The following is an 18,723-nucleotide window of genomic DNA, read 5'->3' as shown; positions in this document are numbered from 1 at the left end:
GATGTTACAACTCTGGACACTTAACTGTAGAATCCACTGATTTCCTTTTTGAGTTTTCTTTTACTTGAAGAGTTTAGGCTCATAACTTGAGAAAGAACTTGTTGTCCTGATATCCTATATAAAATCTCCACCCCCATTTCTGTATAATGGCTTGACTCACTTTTTAGGTTGGTGTTTGGGGCATTGGGGCCCAAGTTAGTTTTAAGTCTTAAATCCTTAAATTTGGTATATACATTTGATTGGTATTGCATGTACATGTACAACACTGATCATAACTGGTGATCTAAAATGTCATCCAATATCTCATTAATAAAAGGTCAAATATCACTACAGATACCAGCTTATTCTCTTTTTGTGGATAGTAATTGGTGTTCTCCATCTCTCAATGACTAACCATGATTCTACTATTTTGTTTGTGTTTATCATCTTTGTTAGTTTCATTCCTGTGATATCTCTTCATCACTTGAGCACTAATGATGCTTACGCAGTTTCTTTCGCAACACTTCTACTTTTATATTAGATGCCATGGACATGAAGGATTCATTTTTTGGTTTCTACTACACGTCTTGGTGTTGGATTGCGTTAAAACAATTAGGACCTTCGAATCAGAGAAAAGTCATGACATGAAAGACAGCACATTTATGTTATGGTTAAACAATCATGACATGTACATTATGGCATCTACATTTATTCTAATATGTACTGTTAGAGAGTACTTATAACATCTCTTCAATAGTAGAATATCGGTACCATCTTTGATTTACCTATTTAATGTATATTAAATTGAGATGGTACATGGAGAGCAACCAAGCTTGTGATGGAGAGCAGAATATGAATATAAATTAACATCATGTTAGATTTTCATTCATAGTAAACCAAAATGCATAAGGATCTAATGAACAAAGAAACTAGAGATACAATACAAGAAACTACCTGCTATATAAGTAGCTTGTGTGGAGAGCAGAATATGAACATAAATTAACCTCATATTAGATTTTCACCCATAGTAAACAAAATTCATATGGATCTAATGAACAAAGAAACTAGAATTACAATACAAGAAACTACCCGCTACACAAGTATACACAGCACATGTGCATAAACTGAACTATAGCCATGAATGCATTAAAAAGTACTCATGGAATATACAACACAAAACTTGTTTTCTGGAGTTAAAACAAAAGAATATGAAGCTTTCAAAAACTCTCTACTTACTCATGCCTGGAAATTATTTCTACTATCTACCTTTCACAGGTCTCAGTGTAATACATTAAGGCAGTAAAGCTGAGTTTTGCCTCAGAAACCATTGTAAATTTCGATTAAGAAATAATGGAAATTTGCATCTTTCTTGAAGTCATTACAGACAACTGCGAGCTGTACCTACAACTCATTACAGGCAACTCATAGTTCTCTCTCCATAGCCATATGGGACAGACAGTACTGTTATTTTGATCATGATCAGCAGATTACCAAGGTTGGTGCTGTAGGGCTCATTGAGAAAAACATGCCCAATGCATCAAGGGAGGCACAACCACAAAGATCTTGCCATCAGAACATGTGTTTCTCCGTTACTCGCCAAAATGGGATCCATTGAAATTCTATGTGATCCCCCTACATGTTCCTGCATTCATCAGCACCAAAGAAGTGTTGATGCAAGAGAAATCAACACTAACTGTGGAGAAATGTATCTAATGCCCACAATTCTCTTTTCGCCACTTCTTCATGCTATTTTTCTGTAAGCTTTCCAGATCAATCATATGATCCATGTAGCCTTGATGTCTAACATGGTTTATGGATGATTGTCTTTGTCTCCTCCGAGTACTGCTCTTATAGTCCTCACCATGATTTAGGATTCCATTCCCTATTTCATGCTCATGCATATTCCAGCGGTCTGTCAGCCATGGCAAAGGTGTGTTTATCTGTTTTTCATTAGATTTTCCATCTGACCAGCGAGAGTTTCGCCCTACCTTTGCTGGCACAGACTGAAAACCTTGAAAGTCACCTATTTGACGGTTTCCCACAATTGGTGTCCTTGCAGTAGCCCAGAAATCAGCCTGCATGCAATTAACCCCCTCCAAATATCAGTATTTATAAATATAATATAAGCTAATAACGAACATGTTACAGCTGTGCAAATCTGATTCATTAAGTACGAAGACCTCGCTACGTTTCCTGCAGCCCCGCGCAAAATGACCTTCTTCTCCACATCTGTAACACACTGCTGCAGTCCTATTCTCCTCACTTCGTAGTTTTGCACAACCCTGTGCATTCACCATTTCAAAGACATTATTTCTGGGAGACGAGCTGTATATAGATAATACAAACTACAAAACAGGTTCTTCTTTTTCATATTCTAAGTATGTCAATCTTGTGTGTTTTCCTCTACCACTCCGGTGTGACCTAGCTCTCCACAATTGTAACACGAATCTTTCCTTTCTGATGTCAATGTAACATCCACACAACAAAGATGGCCATACTTTTTGCATATATAGCACTTGATGACCTGCATGAGATGCAAAATTCAAAAGAAACATCATCACTCTTGCAATATAGAGCATAAATTTCCAATGCATTCATCTTATTGGGTTGCCACCTGTAGATCTTCTGGATGATAATCTCTGTTACATACAGACATTTCATGCCCTTCCTCTCCACACCGTAAGCATATGTGAGAACCCTCTCCAACTCTTGATGTAACAATCTGCTTGTTGGGGCAGGACCTCGCAAAATGACCAGAACACTTGCATATAAAGCAAGTACCCTGAAAAAATAACAATGATGTCAATCATTGAATATAAAAAGGGGCCCTAAAGTGTAGTTTCAACCAATAGATATAAAACAATTCACAATATGCTGCAGCATTTTTCTATTGAATTCTACATATTGTTGATTATAGTTAATCTTAAGTTACAAATAGCCTGTTTAGGTGGCCAAAAACAACAGATTTGAATAATATCTACAACCAGTAAACCATTTACACTCTTGGTGGATGAAAAAGGATCCACCTGTGAGAAATAAAAGGTACCTGTGGGCAATCTTTTGCATCATGATCAAGACTGCCACACACGTAGCACGCCCTTTTGCGAGCTTCCTCTGTGCAGTTCTCAGTCTTGTTCTCTGGAACATCAAAATACCGAGGACCTCTCTGCATACAAAAACGTGATCTTTTTCATCAATGATCTGTCTAATTCTAAATTTTGACTACTAAATGCAACTGCAAGGTCCATTGCAGAAGTTTTCCAATTAATCACTTAGGAGATTTTTATTTGCTATGAACTAAACTAGACTTACTCAGGATGCTTTCACTACTCGTTATCAACTAACGCAGGCATATTCAATGTTTTGAGCATGCAGAAAATTCCCGATAGGTGTTTCTTACCAGAAGCTTCCGCATTTCAAGATTGTCTTCTCCATCATCTGCAATAAGTTTGAAAAGGATATCCCCCTCAACCTTTGAATCTTCGGGTTTATTCTCTAGGCCATCTGAGACCTGTATGAATAAGTTACTTGGGAAGTCAAAATATCCATAATCATAGAGAGTCCCTACAAAATGAGTTCCGCCAAATACGCATTCAGAAAAAAAGGCTGTGCAAATCATTCACCACTTCAAGTTGAGACTAAAATTTCCATTAGGAAATGATAGGTCCATGACTTTCAAATACAAAGGCAGGTTTGCTGTAGCTTTCTTAAATATTACACAAACTGAACGAATTTTAGAAGGTGCCTAATCTCAAATGCCACTATGTCATATTTCCTATAAACTGATACCTTGTAATTTTAAGGCTCGAAACATCTGGTATATCTACACACGGGTGCCCAGGTAACCATCATTACAATCATCAACCAAAACAAAATTAGCACCTAACAGAATTGACTCTGGTCAAATAATCCACCCCAACACAATCTTGACAGCTCTTTTGCATTTCATGTCTTGGCTACAATCGTACCTAATAAATTGGTGAATCGAAATATGGAATGAATGATTGGCATGTGCATGAGTTGTTTGAACAAGGATTCAAACAACAGGGAAAAGGTAAGAATTGTCACCATTGTCTTCTTCTTCTTCTTCTTCAATTTCTTTTTCTTGAACTTCCTGGCTCTTTTGGTAGCAAGTCCTTCTGAAGCAGACAGCCCATTCTCCACATAAGATCCATCCTCCTGCATCTTCGTCTTATTCTCCTCCTCTTCATCGTCGTCGTCGTCGTCGATCACAATACAGTTGAGGAGAGTGGTTTTACGATGACGAATTTTCCTAGCCGCCTTGGCAACGATAGACATGCTCAGGTCGGCATTAGCTTCTTCTTCTTCCTCCGCCTCCTCCACTTCTTCTGCAGCTGCAGCTGCTTCTGATTCATCGTCGTCATCGCTCACGAGAATCATGTGCTCAGGCCCACGCTTGCCACGCATCCCTCCTCTTGAGCGCTCGCTCTACCCTAAAAGAGGGAAGAGCGAGGAGAAGCGAGCTTAAACTGTCTTCCTGCGTTGTTCTGCTTCTTCCTGAGTCTTCTTCTTCTTCTTCTTCTTCTTCTTAGATTATTGACATTTGCTTTGCTACACACAAGAAGCATGGTGTGGTTCCTTGGCAAGGGTTTTTGGTGTTGATCATCCATGGCCTACTCTAGCATCCATCCATCAAGCAGTTCCATGATTCATCGGGTGCTAACCTCCTATCATATATATGGTCGCCCTATTGTCCCGATTCCTTGCCATAACTCGGGATGGGACATTAACAGTGTACAATCCATGACCCATAGCACGTAGAAAACGCTTCATTGCATATGGCCCTGCAACCGAGCAAAATAGAGGGTTCCCGTAGTTGTTGACCAATTGGAGGAGCATGTGACGTCATCAAGAATGTTGTTCAATCTAACCACTTGGGCAAAAACACCTAGATGCCTGTAACGATGTACGTACGTTATGTCACTTGTGTCCTGTTCAGATCTAATTCCAAGACGGAAAAGAGAAAGGGTAGGAATGTGGACAGGAAGGTGAAGGGCTAATAATGTTTTTAACACATTATAGTATCATGGGCTTAAAACTCAAATGGATTTTCCATTTGCCAAGAATAGAGGGTTAGCCATTTCGCATGTAGTTAATTGTGAATGGGTGATATGAACATGCACTTGGAACTTTGAAAATGATTGAGCAAATAATGTAGTACATGGGTTGGGTGTAACATTGAAGTGCATCTATCTTATTGGCCTTGGCAAGAATGTTCATATTCATTCTTCTCTACTAGCACATGAAAATATAGCTCATAGTGCATCATGCCTTCATTATAATTGTGCTTAACACTCCCCCAACAAGATATTCCTTGTCTTCTCCATTATGTCAAAGTGGTTTTGCATTAATTACGCATTCATCACTTTCAATGTAATAATGAAAAATATATTAAGGCTACAAAGTGTTAAATATTTGTTTGTTGATGACATTCCTTTGATGAGGAGATTGGAATAGATGGGCTGACCCAACAACGCCAATGGAAATGGGGCTCATAGTTAGCGAGGCTATGGTTGTTAGTGATTTGTGAGCAACAACTATGTCATATAAGTACAATATAACATTAGAATCGTACAATCTCTTGCAAACAATCTCAATGAAGACTTGAGCATGGAGAACAGGAATGCAATTTTCATGGGGAAAACTAGATTGGTTTTAAAATTTCTTATACATACAAGGAATGTATGAAGAATTTCATCATCATATTGTACAGCAAAATGAAGCCAAATTTCAAAACCTACATAATCATTACTTGTTCACGATGAATATATTACAAGTAGAATTGAGCATCTTCAGGCCCAAATGGCTGACATCAAAGCTTTGAGAATACTTCGATATTCTTTGGTTTGCCATCTTACATCAAGATGAAGAGATGTGGATGTAGATTTATGATGTGTGTCAAGAGCTTTGAGCACTCAAAGAGTACAATCCCTCAATCTACTTTTGAGGAACTCAGACTTATTATGGATTGTTGCTTTTCAATCTACTTCAAGAGATTTGTGTCCCTTCACTCATAAAGGTCATAAAGGTTTCTACAAGATTCCAACAACTTCCTGGCCCTGCGACACATGTCCATTTCCATCATTTATGGCTTTCCTTGCATAGCATAACCCAACGAATGTTTCACTTGCATTATCAAACATAGAAGAAAGCTCAAACAAACAGATTCATTGCCACAAAAAGGAGATTTCTCTTATTGGTTGCAATGGAACCCAAGGTGCTAAATAATCTATCCATATACAAAGTGCTTCCAATGCTTTTTATATCACCCTATTCTCTTCCCACCACAATGTGGCATTCACATGAAAATGATCATCGTAGCATCTTTTGTTGAACTTGAAGAAACAAAGACAATTCGGTTTAGTTTATCAACAGCAGTTCAGGAATGTTTATATATATGCACAAATTAGGCTCTCATATTAGATCATTCCCACCAAAAGAAAGGCCACATGTGTACATTCACATAAGCCCATTTTCTTTATGTGCATCCCCATTCATACAAAGAACAAGGCCATGAAAACAAGGCATTTGAATACAAATACTATATATATATATGAACAAGACTAGTGACAAAATTATATTGAGATAAAGAGAGAATTTGGATCAATAAACAATCCAGACTGCTTTCAGAAAAAGTTAAAAAGACATCTATGTTTTATATCAATGAGCATGTAGCCCTCATTGCCACTGCGCAAAATCTGTATTTTTCCATCATATAGCAGTCATTCTTCACTCTTTTAATCTCAATCTAAGGATCTGTTTATATGGTCAATCCAATTATCTAATTATCTGTCTCAACCTAATGGAAAAGGTCAAATAATACATTTAATCCATACCCCTATTTCTAAGTGAATATCAACAGTTCCCAAATACATATTCCTATTCTAAATGAACATTAAAAGTTCACAATACAAACTAAACATGAGATAGCCAAAGGAACAAAATCTTGTGCATGAATATGAGTTCATGAAAGACTCAACAAAATCCTCATGTTTATCTTCATATAATAATTACCTAAATTTGACATTAACTAAATAAATAAATTGCAAGATAATAGTAAAATCTATTTAGAAATTGAAAAAAATATCCATTGAAACATGATATAAAAAAGATACACTATATATGCAATGAATGACAACATTTCAAAGCAGACATCTAATTTCTGGGTGTGCATCAGAAAAAATTTGAGAAGAATGCTTTGCTTACCCTTTGGTGATGATGAAGCAGCAGTTGAATGAATCGCCAAAGAAATAGAGCAGAATGTAACTTCTCCCAAGAATACCTGAAATGGTCTTTGAAAAGAAAACGAGAATAGGCCAAAAAAGAGAGAAGAATATGGTAAATAGAATTCTGTTCGGGTTTTTATTTCCAAATTAGCTTAAGCTTTTTATTATTTTCCAGAGTCATCAAAGAAAGTCACGACTTTCTTAGTTCTCTAATCAAATATTACAATGATTATTTTATATTAGTAGGAGAGAAGCTAGCAAGTGCCCCAATGAAAATCGAAAAAACAATGATGAGATACATTAAAAATGTAGACAGCAGTGAGATTTAAGAGAGTGCAAGGAGGTGTCACCTACATGCATTCCATACAATAAATCTAGATAATGGCCAAATTTCACCATGATACTAAGGCAGAAATAACATGCTTCCGATATCACAAAACTTCAGAATGCATCAATACTCCTGTGTCAAGATTGGTTAATTTGATATTTTTACAGGCAAAATATCTGCATTGCCTGACTGCACATCCAGCTTTTGTATCACCAATACAGACATGCACATGAAGATAGATGCTTTCCATCACCTGCTGCTATTCATTCACATTCTTGTTGGAATGCAATGATAGTACCAGATAACTAGCAGAGAATAGGATGTAAGGGTCAGATCTGCTCTTCTTAGAAAGTGAATGAAGACATGAATATCTAAATTATGAGTTTCGTGCACACAGCCATCTCAAACATTTTGCCTTTGCTGGATTGTAAATACTGAAATCAAAATTGATATCATGGCCAACAACTTTCGCATCTTCAAACTTCACTTATTTCTTTTTTGCTTTCCATGCTTCTTAATATTCATGTGATCATCGTCATCATCATTGACCCGTCTCTTCTTCCCAGCTTTAGCTGCTGAATCCTTCTCTCTCATTTTCTGTAAAAACATAAAAAGACACTCAATGCATTCTTTAAAAAGAAGACAAAAAGATACACAATTTGAGTGATACTTGTTGATACTACACACCATTGTTGCAAGCCTTTGTGCCTCTCCTACACGTTCTGAAAATAGCATCATCTCTTCCTCCTCCGCAGGAAATGCTGGTAGTTTTTTCTCTGGAAGAGAAATTAAAGAATTAGAAGAACATCTCAACTTAAAATCTAAAATATTTGACGTAAGACAATACCAATGAGTTGCTCAATCCTTTGATAAAGCTCAATATCATATTGAGTGACAATGGAAACTGCTCGCCCTGATCTACCAGCACGGGCTGTCCGCCCTACTCTATGAATATAATCCTAGCAAGCACCATGAGAAATGTTTCTAAGTGATTCCTCAATTTGAAAACAAGTTATACCTTACATATCTTTATCAGTCAGCAATGGTTTGGTTTGAACCGAACCGAACAGCAAAACCACAGCTTAACGGCTTAACAGTTTAGACAGTTTGGTTCGGTTCAAGTTCAAGTTTCCGTAAACAGTTCACTTTGCTTTTAGTTCAGTTTGGGGGTCAACGATTCAGTTTGAACCTTTATCAGCTGAACGCTTTCTGGTTTAAACTGTTTAAAACCATGGTTTAAACGGCTTAAACAGTTTAGACTTGCCACTTTGATAAATTATTTATTTTCTTGAATATTTCCTTGATTATTGTTTTAACAACCTTTTCAGTTTGAAGCTAGGAAAACTTTAAAGTTCTGAAGTATTGAAAAATTTACAATTTAAAATTTGATTTTTGACCTACTGAACTGCTAACCACACTGTTAACTGTTTGAAAATCTCTTAAACAGTTGCTTAGGTTTTTTGTAACAGTTCAGTTTGAATGGTTTAAGTTTAAACAGTTTTGTGGTTTGGTTTGGTTCGGTTTAAGCTTAGATTTTTTGTAACAGTACAGTTTGAATGGTTTCGGTTTAAATAGATTCGTGGTTTGGTTTGGTTCGGTTTAAGCTTCAATTTTTCAAACCGGATCAAACAGTTACAGATTGCTACATACGTTGAAAACGAAGTCTTATTTATATAGTAGTTATGCATGTGCAATAACATGAACGAAATACAGAACTTCCTGATGTAAAAAAAATAGGCTACCCTTTTCACAAAGGAAATAACTTACCTTGGAGTTCATTGGAATATCATAATTGATTACAACATCAACAGCTGGTATGTCAAGACCTCTGCTTGCAACATCAGTACAAATTAAGATACTCCGTTCACCTGCTTTGAACTTGTTCAAAGCACCTAGTCTTTTCGGCTGAAATAAAGATAAAAAAATGATGAGCTAGGATTTTATAGTAATAATTACAATAATAACCCATCTCAATATAGAAGCTACCTGACTCATCTGACCATTGATTGGAATTGCATCAAGGCCCAAGTTACGAAGAATAATGGCAAGCTTCCTACTACATTCACAGGTTCGTGTAAAGACCATAAATGTACTGCCTGCGAGCTCATGCAACAGATACACCAAAGCACAATCCTATCATGAAAAAGAAACAGATAAGAAATTCTATAAAATATCAATCATATCAATGCTGTATTCCAAGAAAAGAAACTGCTTTTCAAATACTTTAGTACCTTGACCTTTGCAGGCACAAACATATATTGTTGTTTCAGTGTATCTACAGTTGTATATTTTGAAGAAACTTCAACCTGTAGAACATACCTTCATTATCACATCATACCAGGGGTTTCTGTTCCAATGAATGCCTGAAAATATTTCAATAAATATAGGTACAAGATAAAAGTATTCCAGATTCAATTACTTGCCTTTGCTGGATTTTTAAGACAAGCACGTTGAAGCTTTGCTACCTGTATTACAAAATAGAACATTAATAAATTACACTGCTTCCCAATCAGTTAATTGATCATGTACGTTGGGGAGTCTCCAAGGTCATCAGATGCACCTATTTCAAGACCACTCATACCTGTTTATTTTTACGGTCAAACACAAAACACATGAAAATGGCCGTGTTCAGAACTACTGGGACCCAAGAATTTACTTGAAAATATGCCAAGTGCATGAAGTAGCTTGGGCTTCTCAATTGATCAATGTTGGATTAAGGATGGCTCATTAAATTGTCTTGATGTTAGTTAGGTCAAGAATCCAAGGTCACCACAAGAGTTTTGATTTTTCGTTGCCACCAACACACCTCTTGGGTCACCATCTCATCAGATACGTGCCAATAAATGTCATTATCAAAGCTAAACAAAGTGCCATCAACGGTAGCCCGACTTGTAACCACATAGTGGAGCGAGTGTAAGGATGTGTTCATTTAAAGTTTCAAATGTGTATGAAGGTTGTTGCATATGGAAGTTTTGAGTCAAGAATAAGTTTAAAACCTCATAACATGTATACTGCTTAGATTATTTTATGTGGCTCATGCAAAGGTTCTTAATTAATCTCCTTAATTAGCTAAATATAAGGTATCATTCAACTGACGATTACCTTGTTTGTCATTGTCGCGGAAAATAAAAACGTCCTTCTCTCCTTTGGTATCACTTTCAATATTTCATCAATTTCATGCTCAAAGTCCATGCTCAATAGTCTATCAGCTTCATCAAGCACCTAACACGATAAACACATTTTTTTATCAAGCAGGTGACTAGGTTTTTTAAAAGGAAAAAGCCTCAGGAAATAAACGACACCTACGTAGGCTTATAAATACCCTACACATATTATTGAATGTTGCAATCAACATTTATAATTCGCGAAATATTACCAAGTACTTTATTGATCGCAGACTAAATCCCTTTGTATTTGTCAAATGGTCAACAAGTCTCCCTGGTGTGCCAACCTGGTGCAGAGCTAGACATTTAGATGGCACACCAGTGTCACTGAAGTTAACAAAAGAAGAGGTAAATATACAATACCACAATATGTGGCCTCTTTGCTAAGGCAATAGCTTGAGACATCATATCGACGCCTCCAACAACCTGATCAAGAACAGAAAACAATTTATGTGATATCTTCACTAAATATAGACTGATCAAGAACAGAAAACAGGTTCCTTGATATCTTCACTGTAATCCTTACAGCAATACTGATTAGGATTCAGATATTAAATCATTGGACAAATTTTGTTGCGTGTAAAATTTGTTTCATGTGTAACAATTCCAGTATATGCACAAGATCATTTGACAAATACATACCACGGTACACTTCACACCTATTCCAGTACCCAGAGCTTCAAACTGCTCAGCAATCTGGATAGCCAATTCTCTGAATAAATAATACAGAAAGCAGACATGAACCAACTAAACAGCATACTTGACTTTCCTCAAGGAAAAGAAAGAAAAGAATGCCGAACCTAGTGGGAGAAAGAACACATGCAAAGAGAGGCTGCGGGTGTTCGAGCAAATCTTGAATTATAGGAAGCGCAAAGGCACCTGTTTTGCCAGACCCCGTCTGAGCTAACCCGATCATATCACGACCTGAAAAATGCAGCAACGAACCAAATAACAGAAGCAAGATATCAGCTGCATATTATCAACTGATATGATAGCAAACATGGTGGAAGGATGGCTGCCATGCAACCAGAGATTAAGTCGACAAACAAAAAGGCATATGGATTGTAGTACCCAGTCCAAAGGATGCAAACTCAGCCCAGATAAAACTCCTAGGTTATTTGCCCATCTCTCATCTATGAATGCAAGGATAGTGCAATCCTAATTATAAAGGTGATAAAGACACAAGACATTCTACAACAGGTTATGATTTTATGGTAACCAGCAGAGCTATCTCTTGGAATTCCAAGAAACAAAATTGTCGCTATATCATCAACAAAAGCTGTACATATAGCACTTTCTCGTGGTGCAAAAGAAGCTGAATGGCGTCACACATCATTTATGAGCTAGTTAATAATCCAACGATCATTAGCTCGTACATATCTTCCAAATTCACATTGAGAATTGATAACCAAACATGTTTTACATATTGGAATTTCCAGAACATCATGAAAATACGCACACATATGAGTAGAAGCATTTTCATGCAAAAGAAAGTGACAGATGGTATAAAAGGAGAACTACCGATCCTAAACATCAACTACACCCACAAAAATAAAAAGTTCCTGATTTTCCTACAGGGTGAGTAGAAAAAACTAAATTTCAATTTTGTACCAACGAAGTTGGTATGATTAAACGGAAGGGATAATCTCGGACCCAAACGAATCTCTTCGTAAGATATTCCACGTATGTTTCATTTGTATTTTACATGTATAACTAACCGCATTAACTTAAATGCATTATCTCATACAAGGGAGGAGAGGAGAGCAGCACCTTGAAGGGCCAGAGGCAGAGTTTCCATCTGGATGGGAGTGGGATTGGTCCAGCCAAGGGCTGTACAGGCTTCGCATAGTTGCTCGCAGACGCCCAGCCCTTGGAAGGTGTTGTTATTGTTGTTGTCACTGCTGCTTCTGCGGTGGTTCAGAGGAAGAGGATCAGCCTTTCCCCTCTCCTTCTCCTCCACCTCCACCTCGCTCGCTAGAGCCATGGCCGTCGCCGCCTTCGAAACCCTAAAACCCCCAGAAGCAGGAATCGAGAGGAAGCAAAGAAGACATTGAAAGGCAGGGCCATAAGCCTGATAATAATGTATGGATGGATGGACACGCACACACGGATGGCCACATATCGACATACACGTAACACAAATGGCCACATATGGCCATTCACAAATGTCCACACACACCACATGGCCATGTCTAGGCAAACCAACATGAGGTGGCGGAGATATGGACATATGTGTGAGTCATTCATGTGGGCTAACACTTTCATAACTCGTATGTGGTACATTTCCCCGCATGCTTCGTTATATATATAAATTGTGAAGATGGCAGAGGACACATGGTGTGTCAAATGTAAGGACATGTTTGCCATCAACATGCATGCTTCGGCTCTGATGAGAGTTGAACACCATTCAATAGAAAGGTTTGTTTATCGATGACTATGCCCTAGTTTATGCAACTCTCTTGCCACCGTCAACCCGTTGGTTGACGAGGAAGAGCTATTGTTGTGGATTTCGTAGCTTTAGTTTTGATGTTGTTCGCCCTTCTTCAACTTTTTTCGCCTATTCCTCCATCTTTTCCACCACGTGGCTTGATGTGCATAGAACTTGTTGCCACTTCAACACACATGGTTGAGACTTGGGTAACTAACTATTAGAATACATAAATGTATCTCTACACCTATAAATAATGCCATTTACCACACCTTAATGAAAAGGCAACTATAAAAGGTTTTAAAGAGTCGAGATAGAAAAAGATAAGGGAAAAACCTTTTCTATTTTCTCGCTTTCATATTCTTCATTCATTTTTCATCTTCGTATTCTATTGTGTTATGGAAATCGACCATATTCACCTTGTGACATTTCATTTGGCTTCGTTACTATCAGATGAGTCAAGGTCTTCTTACTACATGGTAATAATTGACCGTGTATTATAAAGGGGTTGGAGCTACGAGGGCTTGACCCTTTCCTTGGCCTATCATTTGCAATTCATACATTTCACTTTTTGCAATAGCTTTTCCGCCCAACAATTTCTTGACATTATTGGATATTGACACTACTCATCACATACATATCTCAAATCATGTCATTAAATTCTCCCAAATAGCAATGCAACCATTCTCATTGAATATGAAGACTTATTAAAGTTGCAATAAAGGGGAGGGTCACCTCAACATGGATAACAATGAAAACAATTGATGCTTAGTTCAGTAGAAGTCTCCCATTGCCTCCAAATTGCTATTCTCTTAATAATTTGGTATTCATGTACTACTTTATCTATTGGTGTGCATTTGGTAATTTCAAATATAGCCATTTTCCTTCTTAACAACCCCATGGCCATTCACAAAATTAAAAAAGCGTTGGAGGTTCCTCACACAATGTAACAATCCCCATCCACTACTTGAAGCATAGATGTGACATTGGCAATTTCAAAAAGAAAAAATAGCTTCAACCCATACTTGAGCACATCTATATGTTCAACTTCAACCAAGATTCACACTCAACATCCTTTTGCAAAATAAAGAAAGCTGTCATCCCTTACATGGGTACAACTCCATATTGATTGGTCAGGTCTTGCCCTTGAGCCTTAATATTTATACTAATGTAATGTGTATTGCTTACAAAAAACATTCCAAAAATAATTCCTAAGAGTGTCCATACTTTGGATTTTTTGTTTTAGAACTATATTGTAATTTTTGCAAATCCAATAACCATCAATTTCACAACCACATTGATTATGTTTTCTATACGTCTAACTTGAGTACTTGAATACACATCACACGATATTTGTCTAAGACTTTCCCACACTTGAAAAAGATTAGATATAACTACTTTTTGGTAGGCTTGGGTGATAACTAGATTTTTGAATTTCAAAAAAACTTTTCTATTCTATATTTTGAATTGTCCACAAAATATACACTTTTTTTATTTTCTTAAATTATTCAGTACTATGACTTTGCTGATAAAGTTAAGATGAATGTGAGTTACAAGATAGAATAGTTTACCTAATTACAAATTTTGGATTAAAGCCATTTAAGGAAGATTATGACATTAGATTTCCCACTTAACTTCTAGACTCGCTTCAGATAACGACATCTTTTAGGATAGATTGTCCATTGCCATCAATGTGCCTTGTATTCATGCGAGAGAGAGTCATCCAATGAGTTAAACGACTTTCCTTTTATTCATGCAAGAAAACATGATCCGACGAATTCACAGCATACTACATGTGAATCTATATATTACACTTATTTATGCACATGACTAACATCTAGGTTCCCATATAAAAGACTCGACCTCCTTTCCAACAGATACTTTACAACTCGACAAATTAACAATAAGGTGTTAGCACATTCCGTATGAAACATTCTTCCTTTCAACATTTCATCCATGGACAAAGCCATCCATACCTCAGAAATAGGCACAAGTATTTCATAGTTTCAAAATCTTGATGCATCTATACGACTTTTGTGAAGTTGAAATGCTGGCACGATCCAAACTCCACAACTACATTGAACACCAGCCCAACTGAAGCTTCCCAACCTTGCCTTACAAGCCAAACAAGAGAGCTTACCCATGACTCCACCTTCTTCAACTGTCAAGACATCAAAGAGTACATCAAAGTTGCACTGCACAATCATCAACTTGTAAAACATGATTATTTCAAAAACAATATATAATTTTTTTCTTTCCCCCTTTTTCTTTTTTACATTTTTACCTTTTTCCCAAAAACAAATCTATTTCTTCATAATTGTGTTGCGATCTTGATCTTTTATTTTCCATTTGAATCAAAATTTTCATTAAAAATATGCTTACAATAACACAGCAGTGTAAAATCTACCTGTGGTCATCCACTGCATTGGCTCTACGAAGACAGAGGTGCATCCTGTTTCCTCCTTTTGATCCCATACAGCATTTTTTTGTTTCTTTTTGAATGATGATTTCTTGTCATCTTCATGATGACTTAACACGTTGTCTGGACATGCAACTATTCTTCGGCATTTTTTACACCGATACAGTGGAATAACGTCCGAGCTTGTCAAGCCTTGTGAGGCAATCGAGGATGGATCAGCTGCAAAAGCTGAATTCTCTATCTTCTTTCCTTGACCATATGCTTCCCCTATTTGAGAAAATTTTGATATTTAACTAAAGTTCATTACTCCATCTCTAATCATGATCATATATTAAAAACAGTTTTGATTATATATAGTGATATAGGAAGCTGATATTTTTTTAGCACAAAATCTTCAGTTTGATTACAAATGCTTGATTGAATCCAAACTCAGAGAATCAAATGAGGGAATCGATTAAAACATATATAGTAATCAGTTATTGTAATTGTATTCAATTGGCTTTAAAAAGAGTTCTACACATGCATGTTTTTACATTTGAAGATAGTCTTCTGTATGATGATACTAGCTGGAGTTCAGCTTGTGTATTTCTATATGTTAGCATGATGTTGGAAATTTATCAAGAGAATCCACGTACCAAGTTTTTCGACACGAAATCGTTTATAGATCTCACTTCCCTCATCAACTTTGAATCCCATGCATTCAAAAAGTTTAAGCTGCCAAGGATTTATTTTCCATATTTGTTAACGTTCCACATATAACATGAACTCGGGATGACAAACTATTCATCTACAACAATTTCTATACACCATAAAAACTTGTACCAACTAATGTTCTGTTATTTTTCACCAAATGCCCCTGAAAACCCATGAAAAGGAGGAATTGACTATATAATTGCCCCAATAACACATATCAACTGAGAAAAGGGGAAGCATTGACCATATAATTACTCAAATAGCATAAACAATTGTGCCAGATAGGGTTGACCATATGCATTCTGGGAAATAACCAAAACTTGGGAAGGAAAAACTCAGCAGTATTTCAAAGTTTTTTGCCTGATTACAGCATATAGATATAACATATACAGAAAATTATAATAGTATAGTACCTGGTTCAAAAAACCAACATTTGGGCAAGCACTCTCACTCACGGCTTGCAAAGAAGAAAGTGCACCTAAAAATCACTTAACATACTATGGACTTAATGCATTTATTATGGAAACACAACACAACTACTGATACAAAGTCGTACCATACTAACCTTTGAGGGATAGTTGTTCTGATCGCATTAAATAAGCTGTCACCACAGTTGCACTATATAAGAACCACAGATCAATTTAATATTTAATTAGTTTCGAAAGGCGGTGATTCTTGGATTACTCTAATTTAGTCTTTTCTTTTTTGGCATAGACCCTAAACCCCCAAGTTTTCTACAACTAGGCTCAAAAAACACGCTTTGGATCCAAGTACAAATATATAAGAGCAATAAAAATCTTATCGTATAGTTAAATTATTTATTATGATAACACAATATGCATTCTTGAGATATAACAACTTGCCAGTGTATGATAGAATAGGGCCTGTTTATGATGACCTAATATTCTTTTCACGTGCTTCATCTCGCACTTAACACATTTCAAGATGATGTACAAGGTATTGATGCTTTCATCAATAGCTTGTACATCTAATGCTAATACTATATATGCCCATGAGACAAGTTTTTCCAGTTCAACATAATACATGTTCACAAGACAACTTTTTCCAGTTTATGATACCATACATTTTAGCAACTACATTACAGAATGTGTGTATGACAGTATGCATGTGTATGTATCACTACCATCACCATCCATGATGATTCACTGTGCATATCATTATTTGCAGCATACACACACACATATATCACAACATTTGTCAGTTTATGATAGTATGCATGTGTGTGCATGTATTGCTACTATCATCATTTATGATGATTAATGTACATGCATGATCATTCATGGTAAATAACATCAAAAATCCATGCATATGTATTAACATCACTGCCATCTGCCATGGTACATAGCAATGAGATTAAATGCCCAAATAGGTTTGTGAATGCAGATGCGTATCATTATCATCATTATCCTCCATGGTACATAACCACATGCATACCTCCATAGTACCTAGCAAGAAATATACATACATGTGCATGTGTATGCATATATATCACTTTCCCAATGGACTTAAATACACACATTTCATCATATAATTACACATACACTGACAAATACATATGCATATAATTGTCCTCACCATCTTCCATGGTACATAGAAACGTATATAGATACATACATATTTCATATAAGCTTTACCATACACACACACACACACATTTCACTATGGTACACATTTCATCATATACTTCCATTCATATACATTTTGTATATACTAAAATACATACACATTTCATATATACTTACATACTACATACACACACTTCACTATGGTACACATTTCATCATATACTTATATACATACACATACATGCTGACACACACAAACAAATACACGCAAGAATTAGGCATGCGTATGTATCATCCTCGTCACAATCCCATCCATCATGGCATACCTGCGAGACACACCAGCCAAGCAATGAACTAGAACGCCTCCTCGCATCCTCCCCTCTTCTATGAACGCAAGGCAGAGCTCAAGATCATCGAGAATGTTCTGATCTTCAGTATCCTTCCATGGGACATGCAGCCGTTGGATCGCCTTACCATCGACACCGGGGGGGGCGTCCGGCGTGTCTGCGTCATCGCCATGGCGGCAGAGCAGAGAGAGGAGGTGCGAGACGACGGGGTGGGCAGGGCACGAGGATGTGGACATGAGCAGGTGGGCATCCTTGGCATCCCCTATGAAGAGCCCACCTCTGACCTCTCGCATTTCTGCTCTTGCTCCTCATGAAGCGCTTGCTCCTTCCCTTCCTTCTGCTCATCTTTTTTGTCTGCCTTTCTTTTTTGCCTTGACCTCTCTCCCTAAAATTTGCTTGACTTTTGTGGTGCCTACCCTTCTTGACTCAAGGGAAACTCTCTAGTCCTTCCTTCCTTTGTCCAGGTCAATCATTCACATCCAGTCAAGACCTGGATGACCCTGTCTCTAGGGGATAACAGAGTTTGTTACCA

At 36.9% G+C, this 18,723-nt stretch overlaps 3 protein-coding genes across 4 annotated transcripts; all 3 read right to left on the bottom strand.

Moving 5' to 3' along the window:
- Positions 1-1,289: 1,289 nt before the first annotated feature.
- LOC147867847 (uncharacterized) lies at positions 1,290-4,545 on the bottom strand. 2 transcript variants are annotated; one of them, XM_087315675.1, is made up of 8 exons: positions 4,048-4,545; positions 3,380-3,490; positions 3,026-3,145; positions 2,594-2,761; positions 2,387-2,503; positions 2,160-2,261; positions 1,968-2,054; positions 1,853-1,891 (listed from the first exon to the last, which is right to left on the bottom strand). In XM_087315675.1, exons 1-8 carry the CDS (start codon positions 4,405-4,407, stop codon positions 1,862-1,864), a joined length of 1,095 nt encoding a protein of 364 aa, XP_087171801.1. In that variant the 5' UTR covers positions 4,408-4,545; the 3' UTR covers positions 1,853-1,861. The 2 variants fall into 2 exon arrangements, with proteins under 2 accessions (XP_087171800.1, XP_087171801.1); XM_087315674.1 differs by having other exon boundaries at positions 1,290-2,054; positions 4,048-4,544.
- Positions 4,546-7,498: 2,953 nt separating this feature from the next.
- LOC147867846 (DEA(D/H)-box RNA helicase family protein) lies at positions 7,499-12,777 on the bottom strand. Its single transcript, XM_087315672.1, has 13 exons — positions 12,489-12,777; positions 11,519-11,642; positions 11,361-11,430; positions 11,082-11,144; positions 10,931-11,005; positions 10,657-10,776; positions 9,978-10,019; positions 9,786-9,860; positions 9,541-9,687; positions 9,322-9,459; positions 8,402-8,513; positions 8,242-8,330; positions 7,499-8,151 (listed from the first exon to the last, which is right to left on the bottom strand). The coding sequence occupies exons 1-13, from the start codon at positions 12,700-12,702 to the stop codon at positions 8,038-8,040; spliced, it is 1,383 nt and encodes a 460-aa protein (XP_087171798.1). The 5' UTR covers positions 12,703-12,777; the 3' UTR covers positions 7,499-8,037.
- A 2,096-nt stretch (positions 12,778-14,873) lies between these two features.
- On the bottom strand, positions 14,874-18,514 carry LOC147867845 (uncharacterized). The gene is made up of 6 exons (XM_087315670.1): positions 18,171-18,514; positions 16,824-16,876; positions 16,672-16,736; positions 16,201-16,279; positions 15,554-15,832; positions 14,874-15,307 (listed from the first exon to the last, which is right to left on the bottom strand). Exons 1-6 carry the CDS (start codon positions 18,482-18,484, stop codon positions 15,153-15,155), a joined length of 945 nt encoding a protein of 314 aa, XP_087171796.1. The 5' UTR covers positions 18,485-18,514; the 3' UTR covers positions 14,874-15,152.
- Positions 18,515-18,723: the final 209 nt, after the last annotated feature.

The sequence above is a fragment of the Azolla caroliniana genome, unplaced genomic scaffold (genome assembly GCF_043228905.1).
Source record: "Azolla caroliniana isolate FFs.n. ecotype wild unplaced genomic scaffold, voAzoCaro1.0.p SCAF_2, whole genome shotgun sequence".
Taxonomy (NCBI): Eukaryota; Viridiplantae; Streptophyta; class Polypodiopsida; order Salviniales; family Salviniaceae; genus Azolla; species Azolla caroliniana.
The sequence above is the reverse complement of the archived record's forward strand: the minus strand, read 5'-3'. Positions and strand labels throughout refer to the sequence as shown.

Excerpts from the sequence above, each read along its gene's own strand:
- LOC147867847 (XM_087315674.1), bottom strand. The coding sequence starts at position 4,407 with ATGCGTGGCAAGCGTGGGCCTGAGCACATGATTCTCGTGAGCGATGAC. Across the intron at positions 2,504-2,593 it reads ATCATCCAGAAGATCTACAG|GTCATCAAGTGCTATATATG; the intron begins GTGGCAACCCAA and ends CATCTCATGCAG. Across the intron at positions 2,055-2,159 it reads GCTGCAGGAAACGTAGCGAG|GCTGATTTCTGGGCTACTGC; the intron begins GTCTTCGTACTT and ends AATTGCATGCAG.
- LOC147867846 (XM_087315672.1), bottom strand. The coding sequence starts at position 12,702 with ATGGCTCTAGCGAGCGAGGTGGAGGTGGAGGAGAAGGAGAGGGGAAAG. Across the intron at positions 10,777-10,930 it reads TGCGATCAATAAAGTACTTG|GTGCTTGATGAAGCTGATAG; the intron begins GTAATATTTCGC and ends TTATCGTGTTAG. Across the intron at positions 9,460-9,540 it reads TCAATGGTCAGATGAGTCAG|CCGAAAAGACTAGGTGCTTT; the intron begins GTAGCTTCTATA and ends TCTTTATTTCAG.
- LOC147867845 (XM_087315670.1), bottom strand. The coding sequence starts at position 18,484 with ATGCGAGAGGTCAGAGGTGGGCTCTTCATAGGGGATGCCAAGGATGCC. Across the intron at positions 15,833-16,200 it reads ATTTCGTGTCGAAAAACTTG|GGGAAGCATATGGTCAAGGA; the intron begins GTACGTGGATTC and ends TTTCTCAAATAG. Across the intron at positions 15,308-15,553 it reads AATGCAGTGGATGACCACAG|TTGAAGAAGGTGGAGTCATG; the intron begins GTAGATTTTACA and ends ATGTCTTGACAG.